This window comes from Vitis vinifera, chromosome 5 (genome assembly GCF_030704535.1).
Source record: "Vitis vinifera cultivar Pinot Noir 40024 chromosome 5, ASM3070453v1".
NCBI classification, from domain to species: Eukaryota; Viridiplantae; Streptophyta; class Magnoliopsida; order Vitales; family Vitaceae; genus Vitis; species Vitis vinifera.
The window spans coordinates 6,597,161-6,614,465 of NC_081809.1; the positions used below are offsets into that span (position 1 = coordinate 6,597,161).

A 17,305-nucleotide genomic window follows, 5' to 3' on the forward strand; every position below is an offset into this window, starting at 1 on the left:
AATTGCTCGAAGCCGGATTCATCAGAGAAGTTTCTTATCCAGATTGGTTGGCAAACGTAGTCGTGGTACCCAAAAAAGAAGGAAAATGGCAAGTTTGTGTAGATTACACCAATCTCAACAATGCGTGTCCAAAAGACAGTTTTCCCTTGCCGCGAATAGATCAGATTGTGGATTCCACTTCCGGGCAAGGGATGCTCTCTTTCTTGGATGCCTTCTCCGGATATCATCAAATTCCCATGTCCCCGGATGACGAAGAAAAAACAGCATTCATAACGCCACACGGCCTCTATTGCTATAAAGTCATGCCATTCGGACTCAAAAATGCTGGCGCCACTTATCAAAGATTGATGACTAAAATCTTCAAACCTCTGATAGGCCACTCAGTAGAGGTATATATTGACGATATCGTGGTTAAAAGCAAAACTCGAGAACAGCATATCCTTCATTTGCAAGAAGTTTTTCACCTCTTACGAAAGTATGGCATGAAGCTAAATCCTTCTAAATGCGCCTTTGGCGTGAGTGCCGGCAAATTTTTAGGATTTATGGTCAGCCAAAGGGGCATAGAAGTCAGCCCGGATCAAGTCAAGGCAGTTATGGAAACACCTCCTCCCAGGAATAAGAAGGAGATACAACGTCTCACAGGCAAGCTCGTTGCGTTAGGACGTTTCATAGCCCGCTTTACTGATGAGTTGCGACCCTTCTTCTTGGCAATACGAAAAGCTGGAGCGCATGGGTGGACGGACAGTTGCCAAAGCGCTTTGGAAAGGATTAAGCATTGTCTTATGCAACCACCCATCTTGAGCAGCCCCATCCCGAAAGAGAAATTATACATGTATCTGGCAGTGTCAGAATGGGCAATCAGTGCCGTTCTATTCCGCTGCCCATCACCCAAGGAGCAGAAGCCCATCTACTATGTCAGCAGGGCATTGGCAGACGTAGAAACCAGATATTCAAAAATGGAGCTAACAGCCTTAGCCCTTCGAAGCGCTGCCCAAAAGCTCCGACCCTATTTTCAAGCTCACCCGGTGATCGTGTTGATTGATCAACCCCTTCGCAACATTCTGCACAAGCCAGATTTAACCGGGAGAATGCTACAATGGGCCATCGAATTAAGCGAGTTTCGAATTGAATTCCAACCAAGGCTGTCCATGAAAGGCCAGGTAATGGCTGACTTCGTGCTAGAATATTCCCGAAAACCCGGCCAGCATGATGAATCAAGTAAAAAAGAATGGTGGACTCTGCGAGTTGACGGAGCCTCATGTTCATCAGGCTCTGGAGTCGGGCTCTTATTGCAGTCCCCAACTGGGGAACATTTGGAACAAGCCATACGGCTAGGATTCTCTGCATCTAACAATGAAGCAGAATATGAGGTCATCCTGTCCGGATTGGACCTCGCCCTTGCCCTAACCGTCTCCAAACTCCGGATCTTCAACGACTCACAACTCGTGGTAAAACATGTCCAGGAGGAATATGAGGCTAAGGACGCGCGCATGGCGCGATACTTAGCTAAAGTAAGAAACACCTTGCAGCAGTTCGCTGAATGGACAATCGAAAAAATCAAGCGAGCTGACAATAGGCGCGCTGACGCTTTGGCCGGCATAGCTGCCTCCCTCCCTATCAAGGAAGCCATTCTACTGCCCATACATGTGCAAACCAACCCCTCTGTCTCAGAAATATCAATCTGCAATACCATTGAGGCACCCCAAGCGGACGGCCAAGAATGGATGAATGACATCACCGAATATATCCGGACAGGAATTCTACCCGAAGATCCCAAACAGGCACACAAAGTCTGGGTGCAAGCTGCCCGTTTTACCTTAATTGGGGGGCACCTGTACAAGCGATCCTTCATAGGACCATACCTTCGGTGCCTAGGGCATTCGGAAGTTCAATATGTGTTGGCTGAGTTACATGAGGGAATATGCGGAAATCATTCGGGAGGACGATCTCTGGCACATAGAGCCCATTCACAAGGATACTATTGGCCAACAATGAAGAAAGACGCGGCAGCATATGTCAAAAGATGTGATAAATGTCAAAGGCATGCTCCCATTCCACATATGCCATCAACAACGTTAAAATCAATCTCAGGTCTGTGGCCCTTCGCACAGTGGGGCATGGACATAGTGGGACCTCTCCCAATTGCACCTGCCCAAAAGAAATTTTTGCTTGTTACCACAGATTATTTCAGTAAGTGGGTGGAAGCTGAAGCATATGCTAGCATCAAAGACAAGGATGTCACCAAGTTTGTATGGAAAAATATTATCTGCCGTTTTGATAGCATTGCATTCAGAAATTTCTGTTCGGACCTGAATATCCGGAACTCATACTCCACACCACGGTATCCTCAAAGCAACGGGCAAGCAGAAGTCACAAACAAAACCCTAATCAATGCCCTAAAGAAAAGGCTTGAGCAAGCTAAAGGGAAGTGGGTGGAGGAGCTACCCAGTGTCCTATGGGCCTACCGAACTACACCCGGACGGCCAACAGGAAATACTCCTTTCGCTCTTGCATATGGAATGGATGCCGTCATTCCTACCGAAATAGGTCTCCCTACTATCCGGACCGACGCAGCAAAACAAAATGATGCAAACATGGAATTAGGAAGAAATTTGGATTGGACGGATGAAGTGAGGGAAAGCGCGGCCATCCGGATGACAGATTATCAACAAAGGGCATCAGCACATTACAATCGTAAAGTGAGGCCAAGAAGCTTAAAAAATGGTACGCTAGTCCTTAGAAAAGTTTTTGAAAATACTACTGAAGTGGGTGCAGGGAAGTTCCAAGCCAATTGGGAAGGACCTTATATAGTGTCTAAAGCAAGTGACAATGGAGCCTATCATTTACAAAAGCTAGACGGAACTCCATTACTTAGACCATGGAATGCGTCTAATTTAAAGCAATATTATCAATAAGAAAGCCAAGACGAGTTCAGATGAGAAAAGAAATATTTTTATTGATATTGCTAAAAATATGTACAAGGAGGTCTCCGGACCACAAAAAATACAGAAGGAAGATTACAGAAGAAGTTACAAAAAGAGATAAACTATCAGGGAGCAGGCTTGTCATGTAGTTTCTTTTCTTCACCCGGAGGAATTGAAGGCACGTCCCGCCTGATACCGTTCTTCTTCATGCAGCACCGATACCCAAAGATGAACGTATCATCCACTTGTTTTTGATATTCTGCTTCAATTTCCTCCCTCTCTGCAGCAAACTCCCGTTCTAGCTCCTCTTTTTGTGCAACCAAGCGCAGCTGCAAATCTTCCCTCTGTTTCTTTTCGATAGAAACTTCTGATCGGAGTTGCCTCACCTCCCCCTTCAGACCGGCCACCTCATCCGCTGCCTCAAGCAGACGGGCATCCATTGATTCCTCCCGGGCCTTTGCGTCGGCCAAATCTGCCCGGAGGGCCTCATTCTCCCTCCGGGAGGTGGATATGCTGGCTTCAGCCTCCGCCAGTCTCAGACGCAACTGATCTTCAGCATCTTTGCGCCGAGTGGCGAAGGCCTTCACATAATCAGTAGTCCGCAGCAAGTCAGTGAAAAGATCGTATTGATTGGTCATGCCACGAAGACCACTCACCAGCTGCAAACAAATAGCCAAGCAAGAAAAGCAAAGTTAGAAATCACACATCAGAATGACAATCAAAAAGCACAAAAACAGTTTTACCGTTTCCACCATCTCGAACATTTGGGCTGAGGGCTTGACAAGGGGCAAGCCGGGTGGAATCTGTTTTAGCTTCTCTTCCAACTCCGCGTAGCTAAAAGGGCTAGCAGAGGTGCAAGATGCATCATTAATAGGATCCCCCCCTGATGAGGCAAGAGAAGAGCACTCTTGTTCCGGATTCGGGACCTCAACATCTACAGCCGGATGGACCTCCCCGGGTGCAACCTCAGCATTTACGGCCGGATGGACCTCCCCGGGTGCAACCTCGGCCGGGACCACCACCGGGACGGCTGGTGTCTCAGTTACCATCTCCACTTCACCTCCCTCCGGATGAGCGTCGTGGGCAGATGAGCAACTAACTTCAATCTCTTGCTGCCGCTCTTGAAGCCGCCCGAGAAGTCCGGACCTCAGATTGCGCACCGAGCGAGGCTTCTTTGAGGGTGGCCCCGTCACCAGAACAAGAGCCAGCCGGTCCGGATCGTCAGAGGGTTGACTCTGGCTTTCTGTTCCCGCTTCTTCCATGGGGGTCGCGCAAACGGCCTCAGCTGCATCAGCATCCGGATTGCGGGAGTCTGGATGGTTGACAGACGCAGCTTCCTCAGCCAAATTCGCTAGACGCGCAACCGCTGCCAGGGAGGTGCTTGAGTGGTTCAGCCCCGCAAGGTGTCCGGACCCGCTTGAGATGGAATAAGGGGCAGCATTCACTGGCTCCTCTATCATGACCTCCGCCTCGTGGATAATGGGCGGAGGAGCAAATTCCATGGGAGGAGTGGGCTCCCTCACGTCCTTCCCATTTTTCTTCACCAGCTTCCTCCTTTTCGCTGGAGGTTTCTCTGGAGGAGAGTCTGCGTCATGTTTCTGTCCGGGAGCCTTCCAAAGGGTCCCTTCGTTCTTCTTCCTCTCCCGATCCTCCAGAAGAAGTCGGTTTTTTTTAGCGTCAGCCTCTTTTAACGCCTCGTAAATCGGGAAATCCTTCACAGTATAATGTTCCCCAGGAACAACCTCCTTTGGCATCTTCCTGGGGAGAATATTGATGACATATTCTCGGGGCTCCCGGACGGCCGCCGCCAGGTTCCGCGCGGTCAGCAGCGTCTTACACTGCCTCTCCTTGGCATCTATCTCAAACAATTTGCTGAGACAGCCAAAGGACGCCTTTTCCACCCAGTCCACAAGGTGGCCCCTCAATTCCGGACCTACATTAACAGCAACAAAACATGAGAATACCATCCGGAAAAGTCAACAAAAAATCAACAAAGTAAAAGCCGGGCAATAGTCACAAAAGCAAACTTACCCGGAACCTCCAAGGAGTAGTTTGGGTTGAAAGGCCTCGCCGGATGCTCCAAAAGCCCCGCCCACGCACCCCGGACCACCACGTGTCCCGTCGCCCCTCCCTTTGTCGAATCTGGCAGCTCTGTCACCAGTTGGAGGGAGGGCAAGTGTGCGGATATGCTGAAGATGTCATTTTTTACCTTCTTCAAAGAATACACAAAAAACACATCCAGCAGCGTGAGATCGAGGTTGTACAGCATGTTTATGATGCTGCATCCCATCAGCACCCGGACGATGTTGGGATGAATGAAGACGGGTAGAATCTTGGTGAAGTGGAGGAACTCCTTGAACAACGCCGGCAGAGGGAACCGGAGCCATGCGTTGAATTGTTCCTTTCGAGAAGATGATAGTTTTTTCTTCTGCTTTCTCAGAAGGCACAAGTACCCTCCCATTCAGCAGTTCGATAGTCACGTTATTCGGGATGCAGAACCGTTCCCGGAATTCCTTCGCATCCAGCTTATCTATCGCCTTTCCACGAACTTCGCTAGCCCCAGAAGATGAAACAGTCTTTTTTGCAGCCATTTCTTACCACAAACACAAGCCCAAACCTACACACAAGAAGCGCAATGGGTAAAACACAAGTAACCCAGAAAATACACAAACCCTAACCCAAACAAATCAGAAACCAAAACCACAGAACCAACAAAACGCAACAAAAGGAACAGCAATAGCAAAGGTACACGTACCAAATGAAGCTCTGAAGAAGAAATATCGCCGTTTCGATACAAGAACACCAGCAGCAAATGAGTGTCACGACATAAAATCACCGGTACAAAAGTGTTTTCGAGTTTCTTTACTCAGAAAAAGCAAAGGACGCAACAAAAGCAAGAAGAAGAAAGGCTCTCAGGAAAATGCAGTAGAAAAAATGAAAAAGAAGGTACAGTACGCTATTTATAGGGGGACAGGCCCTCGGAAAGCCAAACGTCCAAATAAACTATCATTGAAACGACATGCTGCCTAGGAATACCCAGAGTCGGCGGCTCGTCATAAAGGCCTTTTTTGGCTTCCGCATCCCCACTCGCCACGTGGCCCAATCAGACGAAGAGACCTCTTCAAATTTCAAAAAGCCAGTTATTTTTTAACTCGCCCATTTTTTGGCAAAATAGGCAAGTTAAAAGGGGGGCAATGTAGGGACCCCTCCCTCTGGGAAACACGTGGCACGCACCTCACAGTGACACGTGGCACGCATCATCATCCGAACCACCACCATTCGGATTCCCCTAAAGATGTGCATAAGGCAGTTCTCCTATCCGGACCACTTCAAGGAAAGGCAAAAGACGTTTCAACTTCTCCTGTCCAAGGAAGAGCAAACGACGCTGGCAGAGCATAGGTATCCGAACAACCTTCGTAATGCATCCGCTCCACAATACATCCGGATAATCAGCATGTGTCACCCAGATATGATCATCCGGATGACCAAATAAAGTAAAGCGAGTCTTACACGCTATCACAACAAACAGGCACGGCCCACATCCCATCACCTGCAGAATGAGAAGACAGGAGGAAGTGACAGCAAGTCACTTCCCACGATCATTCTACATAATCACTTCCCACGATCTCTGACAGCCGCATCACCTACCATGGTTTCTGACAGCCGTTCGTAGGATGATAATGCTCCTACTGACACCTATTATCATCATCACAACATAAAATATCTCTTCGCCATTAATGAAATGAACAGTACCCCTGAAGCTGGATATATATGCCTTCGCACGAAGAAGAAAGGATCCCCTGGTAACTTCTTAATACCTGGTAAAAGGTCAACTGACTTATACCTCTCTCTCTAACCATGGCTAACAAAACCATCGGAGGGTGCGTCCGGACACCCTGTCCGGACACCTTCTTGCAGGTATAACGACTGGATCAAGAACCTGTATAAGTTGAAATCGCGCGTCCATCCATCTGGCAACTACGTGGATCCTCAAAGACGCGAGGTAACAACATCCTAGGGAGGGAAAAGGTCCATAAGAGTGGGCTTTACATGTCTGAATTTTGCAACTAGTCACCTGGTGAATAGCCATCCTAGTTTGTTTTATGCCATAATGTTGGTTTTGTGAAAGAGACGCATCCCTCATCAAGGTCGGTGGTATTTATTTTTGGGTCCCATAAAAGCTTCTAGCAGCAGCAATTGTAGTTCTTACATAGAAACCCTAATGGCTATTACCAATGTTAAATTCTCGCTCTCTTTATATTTGTTGTTTAGTTGTTTATTAGGATTATGCATTTGGGTCTTGTTTGAGATAACTTCTTATTTTTCACTTTAGTTATAAGTTGAAATAGAAGTCATAATTTTTACCCAATAATATTGGTATCGGCATAAAAGCTCTTATTGAGCTTAAAGAGGAGCTTTTACCTTCTGAGAAAGAACTGCCCCTTTGTTAGAAACAATGACAGGGATTATAATTTTTTGAGAATTCAGGAAAATCATGATTTGATGTTACTGGAAAACCAATTCAAAGGATCAGTTTTAGTCATTTTGCTTTACTGGGATAATAAATAGAAGTGCCTCAAATGAGAAGGTGGGTGGTTAAATGTGAAGTCATAACGATGGGATAGGTGGGATTTGAAAATCTATCTTCATATTTGATTAGATTCAATTTTGTAATGAATAAAGTACAGTAATTTGGTAAGTTTTTCCAACATGGTATTTGAAAATATGAAGCTTTGTAGGATAAAGCTTTCAACAATTTTTCACCATAACTAACATTTCGAAGTCAACGACTCTTGTCTTTTTTACTTGCTCTATTATTTTTATTTTTTTTCAACCTATTCGCACTTATTTATCGAAATTTTATCCATTCAAATGACGAAATATCAAAAGAAAGGCTATGCAAGTGGAGGCCGCCGTGGGGGTGAGACTAATGCAGACTTGGTAATAAATGGATGGCGGTGCGTGGTGGGCGGGCGGGGCGGCCTCTTTTGACACGGCAAGCTGTCTCAGGCCACCATTTTCAAGGATTCTTGATAAATATACTGCAATTAAAAATAATAATATTTAAAATACCATAGTTTGGAAAATAATTCCAATTCTACGGCACTTTTGAACACGTAGGATAACACGTAGGAAAGATATGAAAACCCATTCCCCCCTTTCCATTTCCCTTCCCGTTTTTCTTCTCTTCCCTTCTCGTTTTTCTTCTCTGCATCAAAACTCCTCTGCCCGAAAACCAACTATCCCGCACGCTGATCATGAGGTGGAGATCCTTGCTTCAACACCAATAGGAAGGAAGTGAAGTGTAGATCTGAGAAACCATTGCCCTCGATGTTTTCTGTAAGTTTTGTGGTTATATTTGGTGGTGTGGTTGTGTTTGGTCACCGAGAAAGTGTGGGAAAGTTGTAAAAAAAATAAAGTTTTTGTTTTTTTTTACAATGAAACTGAGTAGACTAAAAATAATGGAGAAAGTTTTAATTTTTTTTTTTGTGGTTTGGCTTGTTGTGATTCTGTTTGGTTGCCAAGAAAGTGTGGGAAAGTTGAAAAAAAAAAAAATTCCCAATATTTCCTACCAGTCCAGCCCGCGCACAGGGTATCTGTCCAATTTTTTTTTATTAAAAAACATAAGCTATTTGGTAATCTGATCATGATTTGAGGAGAAAGGTGATCATGATTTGAGGGGAAAGGTTGTGTTTTTCAGCGTGGCTCAAAAATCGTGGATTTAGGGTTTGTGAAATTTAAATCCAATGGCACAAAAGCAAAGAGACCCCTGGACAGATCCAGAAAGCACGGAGCAAAAAAAAAAACATTTTTTTGTTTGTTTTTTTAGGGGGTTTTGCATGGACTTTCCCGAAAAGCAAATGGGGGATGGATTTTCTTGGGAATCAAACGGGGATTGCACAAACTTGGGAATCAAACGGGGGTTGCAACAAAATAAAAAAATAATAACCTGATTAGATTAGTACCTACAATAATTGAAATTGAAAATTTGTTTTTTTAGGGGGTTTTCCATGGATTTTCCCGGAAAGCAAATGGGGGATGGATTTTCTTGGGAATCAAACGGGGATTGCACAAACTTGGGAATCAAACGGGGGTTGCAACAAAATAAAAAAATAATAACCTGATTAGATTAGTACCTACAATAATTGAAATTCAAATTCAAATTTAAATTCAAGGAGACACTTTCAGTATAAACCAATTTTTTAAAAATTATGAAAGGTGTCCGAATATAATTCCATTTTTTTGTAATTATGGAAGGTGTCTCTTCAAGAGACACCTTCAGCATAAATTCAAAATTTTCCACTGTTTGAATGGAAATTGTGGAAAGTGTCTTTTGAACAAGCACTTTCAGTATAAACCCAATATTTTTAAAATTGTGGAAGGTATCAAGAGACACATTTCACAATTCCCAAAAAATGGAATTATATTGAAGGTGTCTCTTCAAGAGACACTTTCTATTATTTTTAAAAAATTGGTTTATACTGAAAGTTGGAAGGTATCAAGAGACACATTTCACAATTCCCAAAAAATGGAATTATATTGAAGGTGTCTCTTCAAGAGACACCTTCTATTATTTTAAAAAAATTGGTTTATACTGAAAGTGTCTCTTCAAGAGACACTTTCCACAATTTTCATACATTAAAGAGAGACATCTTTAGCTTTAAAATCATTTCCACAAATAAAATACATATTGGATTTTGTGGAATTGTGTAAAGTGTCTTTCCAAGAGACACATTTAGTATAAATCTAATTTTTTGGAATTCTAGAAGGTGTCTCTTAAAGAGACACCTTTGGTATAAAGTAAAATTTTTAGGAATTGTAGAAGGTGTCTCTTCAAGAGACATCTTTAGCTTTAAAATCAAATTTATAAGACATTCAAATTTTTGAGGAAAGTGTCTTTTCAAGAGACACCTTTAATGAATATTGGATTTTTTGCCATGTGGAAAGTGTCTCTACAAGAGACACCTTTAATACATATTGGATTTTTTGCCACGTGGAAAGTGTTTTTTCAAGAGACACCTTTAATATAAATCAAATTTTCTGAAATTGTAGAAGGTGTCTCTTCAAGAGACACCTTTAGTTTAAATTCAATTCTTTCATGATTTTGAAAATTGTGGAAGGTGTCTCTTCAAAAGACACCTTCCACGTGGCCAAAACTGCCGTAAATCTATCAATATTTTCAAAACTACCATTTTTTAATTATAATTTTTTAAAATTGCCGCAAAAGTTAAAAAAGCCCCCATTTTCAACCCCCACTGAGGAAAAAGCCATCGGGCTTATCGTCTTCTTCGAGACTCAGGAGAAAAGAACGCACGTGATTCCCTTGTGAACATCTGGTATTTTTCCCACTAGGCCACGGATTGAGAGCTATGTGAATCGACAACTGGGGGAGATATTATATTGCAGGGGATCTCTGATTGGTTTATATTGAAACTGCCGTAGAAAATTTTCATGTGCGGATCGGACCAACATCCTGGACAAGACCCATTATACGATAATGGAGTATGGGGCAATCAGAAGCGCATTCAGTGCCCATGAAGTCATTAGACTGACTGACGAAAGGGCGAAGGTCCAGCATCCCATTTAATCATCTTGACTAGAATATTGACGAATCACAAATCACAAACCTCCATTATTAATTTCATTACTACTAAAAAAAACTCCTTATAAAGCCCAAGTCCAACCCTGTCCACCCCATAAAACTTGCTAGTTGCAGCGCCACAGGGTCAGGAAACATGAAGCTCAAACCCCTAAACGACACCGTTTCTTCTCTCCTGCTTTTCTTCTTCCTCTGCTCCCTCCATCTCCACTACTCCCAGGCCCAGCCTGAACCCAACGCCACGGGCTACCCCTGCTCCGCCAACCTCTCCTCCTACCCCTGCCACACCTTCGCCTTTTACACTGCCACTTCTCCCAACTTCCTCGACCTAGCTTCCATTGGCGACCTCTTCTGGGTCAGCCGCCTCATGATCTCCGAGCCCAGCAACATCTCCTCCCCGTCCAACCCCCTTGTCGCCGGTCAAAGCCTCTTCGTCCCTCTCAATTGCTCCTGCAACTCCGTTAACACCACCACCGCTATCTCTTACGCCAATCTCAGCTACACCATCAAGAGTGGCGACACCTTCTACCTCGTCTCCACTTTCAGCTTCCTCAACCTCACCACCTACTATTCCGTCGAAATTGTGAATCCTACTCTCGTTCCCACTGATCTCGATGTCGGCGATAAAGTCATTTTCCCGATCTTCTGCAAGTGCCCCAACGAAACCCAGTTAAGAAACGGAGTGAATTTTCTCATTTCCTATGTGTTTCAGCCTTCTGATAACTTGACTGGTGTTGCTGCATCGTTGGGGTCAGATACAGCGTCTATAATAGACGTTAATGGAGATAATATTCAGCCCTTCCAGACCATTTTCGTGCCGGTTTCCCGGCTTCCAAACATATCACAGCCTAATGTGACCGCTTCGGTGGCGACCTCTGTTCGGAAGGTTGAGAGAAAGGGGGTGATTATAGGATTGGCAATTGGGTTGGGAGTGTGTGGGATCTTGTTGGTTCTGTTGATTGGGGTGTGGGTTTATAGACATGTTATGGTGGAGAAGATCAAGGAAATTGAGGGAGATAAGGAGAGGCCTTTGGTTGGAAGAGGGACGGGGTTGAAGGCGGAGGAGGTGAATTTAATGGCCGATGTTTCGGATTGTTTGGACAAGTATAAAGTGTACGGGATTGAAGAATTGAGGGATGCAACTGGTGGGTTTAGTGAGCGTTCCCTGATCCAAGGGTCTGTGTATAAAGGGTCTATTGATGGAGAGCTCTATGCCATCAAGAAGATGAAGTGGAATGCCTATGAAGAGCTGAAGATCTTGCAAAAGGTAAAAAATTTCTCACATACATTACTCCACATATGCCATAGTATAGTTCTGTTTACACTGCCATCAAGTACTTTTAGCATATCAAGAATCAGACCACTTCAAAATTTTCAGAATCTTCTGAGTAAAAAGAGTTTGAATTTAATCATCCAAAAAATAGTTCTATGTTGTCATATGCCTGATGAAATTTAGCCCTGTTTGGCAGCTTCATACTGGTTATATTTGCTTCAGTTTGACTAGGTTTATAATTTTAGGAATACAATCAAAAGCCTTCTGCTATTTTTTTACAAATTCATCAATTATATTTGTCTTTCTTATTCCATAGGTTACTGGGATTATAGAGTGTGCTTTGTTGAGATATTAAGAATGGAGTATGTGGACTTAGTTGGAAACAGCCCAATGAAGTCCATGAACAGAAAAATCATAATTTAGAGAGGAAAAGTAGAAGATATTGAAGGAAATTGGGGGTGAAAAATGTAACATTGGAAGCGATAAGGACACCAGTGCAAGAACCACCATTATGAAAATGATCCTTCCCGATATTTAAGTCCTTACTAATAAGATAATGGTTAGGTGTAGTGATCTGTCTAATTATTAGCTTTAAGGTCTAAAATAATCAATGCTTAGGTCTGAAATGTTAATTAATTGAGCTAAGAAATAGTGTCATTTTGACTTGTAGCTTTGGATGATAGTATGCCTGCCAAAGCAAAGTGGCATTCAAATGTGTCTTTTCTATTTGATTTTAATCTTAATATATCATTTGGATGCCCTCTGGAAATTAACTTGCTCTGTTTTGTTTCATAGCACTTGAAAAGAATAATGCATTATTTAGATATCAGAAAGACTGAGCTATCATAAAAATTAATCTTAAGAATTTATTCAAGGGTAACATTGACTTGATTCCTTGAGGCTCATAACCCTTCAATATTTCACTGGTTATGCTTGAACATTGATCAAAATTCTCTCTCTTTTTACTAGTAACAAAATTGTGATTCATTTTGCATTATGAAGGTGAACCATGGCAATCTGGTGAGGCTTGAGGGCTTCTGCATAGACCCTGAAGATGCAACTTGCTATCTAGTTTACGAGTTTGTTGAAAATGGATCTCTACAGTCATGGTTGCATGGAGACAGGGATGAAAAACTAAACTGGAAAAATAGGCTAAGAATTGCTATAGATGTTGCAAATGGCCTCCAATACATTCATGAGCATACGAGACCGCGAGTTGTGCATAAAGACATCAAAAGCAGCAATATTCTATTAGATGGAAACATGAGAGCCAAGATTGCCAATTTCGGATTAGCGAAATCTGGCTGCAATGCCATAACCATGCACATTGTTGGAACCCAAGGTTATATTGCACCAGAGTATCTGGCAGATGGTGTAGTTTCAACAAGAATGGATGTTTTCTCGTTTGGGGTGGTTCTGCTTGAGCTGATCTCAGGGAAGGAGGCAGTGGACGAAGAGGGAAGGGTTCTGTGGATGAGCGCAAGAGGAATTTTGGAGGGGAAGGACGAGAAGGTGAAGGCAAAGAGAGTGAAGGATTGGATGGACGAAGGTCTTCTTAGGGAGTCTTGCTCCATGGACAGTGTGATCAATGTGATGGCTGTTGCCACTGCTTGTACACACAGAGATCCTTCAAAGAGGCCCAGCATGGTGGATATTGTGTATGCTTTGTGCAAGTGTGAGGATTTCTTCTTTGACATATCTGAAGATGGATTGGCTCCCGCTGCAGTTATAGCTAGATAGATCGATCGAATAGCAAGCAGTTCACGGTATCGGCACGCTGTGCATAAAAATAACATGATCCATGTTTTTGAATTTTGATTAGATTGGGACTGGAGGACTATGTTTAACAGCGTAGTCTGTGGTGTTTGTTTTTTATTTTTTCTATTCAGCTAAAAGTAACATGTTGACATCATCCAATATAACTAAACTGAACCTATTGATAACAAGTTCATTTTAGCTATGTTGGATGATGTCAATAAGTTACTTTTAACTAAATAAAAAAAGCCAAAAAACAAACACCACTTTAAGTTAAGGACACTATGTATAACTGCAAACGAAGCATATATAGACTTATTTGGGATTGCTTTTAACTTCTATGTTTGCCATTAGAAGTAGAAGGAAAAGTCATTACTATTATTGTGTAGTAATAAATTATCATTTCTTGGTTAAATAAAAGTTCCAATTGAGGATGAAAACATCGGTAATCACGAATATATCGGTACTTGGATTTTATGGATATATCGGAGATATATCGACGGATATTTTGACACAAAATATTGATAGACCAAAAATCCATCAAAATTTATGAAAATTTAATAAAGAGCTTTTAAAAATGAAATTAGAAGAATAATAGACATTTTAAAGTTGTTTTATTGAAGAAATCAATATATATATGATATGATTTGCAATATTAAATTTAATTAGATAGTGTCAACGGATAAGAAATGTGAATTTTGTAAGTGTAAACTCATTATGAAGTTAAATTATTACAAATATACTAATTATGTGATTAAAATATATTATTATGTTAAGTTAATTTACTTACCTCTATTAAAAATGTATTAATTAATTATAAAAATGTATTAATTTAAATTCAATGTTATACTAATTTAAAAATGTACTAAGTTAATTTATTTTCAATATACTATTATTACACTTGAATATCAAAATAAAATAAAATTATTAATTTAAAACTAAATTATTGCAAATATACTAATTATGTTATTTAAATATATTTATGATTTTTATTTAAAAATATTGGTACATTTTGATACAAAATATTTTTATTTAAAAATATTGATAATTTTATTTATGATTTTTTTTTTTTTTATTTAATTAGTATACAAATTTAATTATAAGATAATTAAAATTAACTTATTTATAATAATTTAAATTTTTTACCGATTTTTCACATAAATATCTCTAATATATCCCCGAAATTTTAGCCATTTTTTTCCATTTAGGGCCGATATTTTGCTTATATCACCGATATATCCATGATTATATATCGTCGATCACCGATATTTACCAATATTTTCGTCAGATGATATATCTTACCTATATGTCGTATCCATCTTCTCCGATACAATATATATCCCGATATTTTCTTCCTTGGTTTCAATTGCCTTAAAGACAAGATCATTTCAACATCTTACTAGATCAATTATTTTTCCAAAGTTTTATTTAAAGTTTTATTTAAAGATAGGATTTTGGAAACTTTGTAGACATCCCGATGATTGACATAAAACTGTTTTTGTTTCTTTTTCCACCGATATATCCATGATTATATATCGTCGATCACCGATATTTATCAATATTTTCGTCAGATGATATATCTTACCGATACAATATATATCCCAATATTTTCTTCCTTAGTTCCAATTGCCTTAAAGACAAGATCGTTTCAACATCTTACTAAATCAATTATTTTTCCAAAGTTTTATTTAAAGACAGGATTTTGGAAACTTTGTAGACATCCTGATGATTGACATAAAACTGTTTTTGTTTCTTTTTTCTTTTTTTTTTTCTTTTTTATTCTAGACTAATATTCCTAGTGGAAAATTTAAAGGCGAGATTTTGAAAACTTGGTATGCACCACAAATGATTAACATAAAACCGTTTTATTTATTTTTATTTTTTATTTTTTGTATTCTAGACTAATATTTCTAGTGGAAAAGTTCTCTTTTGACGTCAAGACAGTACTTTCTTTTTTCTAGAAAGCCATGATTGGAATTTATGAGCCTTTTTTTTCCAAAGACCCTCATCTACATTGATGGTATACTACTCTTCTCACTAGATGCTCAAGGCCAAGTTGAAATCCTATGGTAGTTCAAAACTCGCGTGCCAGTATGGCATCGTGCTCACTAAAAAAAGATGCACATAGCTCAAAAGGAATGAATTCTTTAGAATGACTATCTCTAGTGGGCAATTCTCTTACTAGCCCTATAATAGTCTAATTGGACAAGTTCCTATACTAACTCATGTCCGTAAAACATATCTAACAATTTTAGGAATTTTCAGTTATATGATTAATTTTATCTCACACTTATCCCCATATAGGAAGTCATTAAGATGGTGTTTGTTTTTTTAACTTTTTGCTAAAAACAATTTGTTTTTAAAATTTAGGTTATTTGTTTTTTTACTTTTTCATGAGTTATTATAAACTTTTTACTAAATAGAAAAAGCCAAAATATATAGCTTTTTCTAAATAGAAAAAATAACATATTGATTTTTTTTTTTACTTTTTAATACTTAATAGAAATAAAATATTACAAAAACAAACAACTTAATATTTAACACTATTAAGTATTAAAGTTTTATTTAAAATTAAGTAAAAAAACAAACACCACCTAAGTTCTTTTTTCAAAAAACAAGCTCCTCGATTGTAAGAGCATCGTGTCAATGCAGTCTAAGAAATAAAGTAGCTTTCCAAGAAACTACCTCATCTAACAATTCCTTCACATGGTATGAAAATTCTCTAAATGGATGTCAATGATGAAAATTGTTTACTTTCTTCTAGAAGAGATCAATGGAGAGCCTCAATTATATGGTTACAAGAATAGAACATTCAAGCAATTTGAGACCCATTCTCACTCAACATTTACAGAGATACCGATGATGAAGAAAGGTATTGACAAATTCTAGTCCCATTAAATAGGACAACAATTTCTTATGGAAATGGACATATCCTTATTCCCATGAATGCTCTAGTTCAAGAAAAAGATGCTCCCATAAACACAACTCCTCAAATGATTAAATTGGTCTCACAATAGGACTTTATAATTAAACATATCAAAAGGGAAAACAACACTTTGGCAAACTTCCTCTAAAGGCCTTAACTTTTGATCATCATATTGTTACATTGGCTCCTAATGAACTTCATGAGTTCATTGAAGGCCTTCAATCAGAGGTCCAAGAACTTATAGCTACACCTTAGTACATGATCCATAACTACTAAATTTAACATTTGAAACATAGTAGCATAGTCATAGGCAAGATTAGTTGCTTAGAAATAGCAATCACCACATTATGATCATTATTAGAGATTCTAGCATCTTTTGGAATTAGATTGTTTTGAGGACCAAGGAGGATAAAAACAACTAGATTTCAAAAAAACCAAAAGAAAATTGGGTAATCCTACCATTAGACATCACTCTAGCCATAATGGTATTGATATTATAGTAGCAACAAAATAATGAGAGCTATAGTTTCTTCTAATATTGAATCTAGCATTTTTTTTTTATTTACTCTCTAAAGAATGTTAGCTTGACAAATGTAGTTCTCATTTTTTGTTAAGATGATCTACCATTGAAGTACGAAGGACAGGAACAAACTTTTGTTCTCCCAAACATCTCATAGGAACCTACTTACAAATAAAGAGATGAATTGGATTCTAAAGATATAAAACGTAATGAATCTAATGAAAGAAAAGTAACCTGTAATTGATTAGAGAACTAAAGGAGAAAATTTTAATCATTTATTTTCTTTATTGATCCTAAACCAATGATC

General features: G+C 39.9%; 1 protein-coding gene and 1 non-coding gene across 2 annotated transcripts; both read left to right on the forward strand.

The window, feature by feature from the left end:
* The first annotated feature begins 10,160 nt into the window (after positions 1–10,160).
* LOC132253798 (serine/threonine receptor-like kinase NFP) lies at positions 10,161–13,887 on the forward strand. Its single transcript, XM_059736881.1, has 2 exons — positions 10,161–11,791; positions 12,800–13,887. The coding sequence occupies exons 1-2, from the start codon at positions 10,661–10,663 to the stop codon at positions 13,535–13,537; spliced, it is 1,869 nt and encodes a 622-aa protein (XP_059592864.1). The 5' UTR covers positions 10,161–10,660; the 3' UTR covers positions 13,538–13,887.
* MIR3631B (microRNA MIR3631b) lies at positions 13,656–13,819 on the forward strand. Its single transcript, NR_127881.1, has one exon. It is a non-coding gene; the product is annotated as a microRNA MIR3631b (primary transcript).
* Positions 13,888–17,305: the final 3,418 nt, after the last annotated feature.

What these genes read in the sequence shown, in the direction of transcription:
- LOC132253798 (XM_059736881.1), top strand. Translation starts at nt 10,661, where the DNA reads ATGAAGCTCAAACCCCTAAACGACACCGTTTCTTCTCTCCTGCTTTTC. An exon ending in AGCTGAAGATCTTGCAAAAG is followed by an intron (nt 11,792 to 12,799) that starts GTAAAAAATTTC and finishes TGCATTATGAAG; the next exon opens with GTGAACCATGGCAATCTGGT.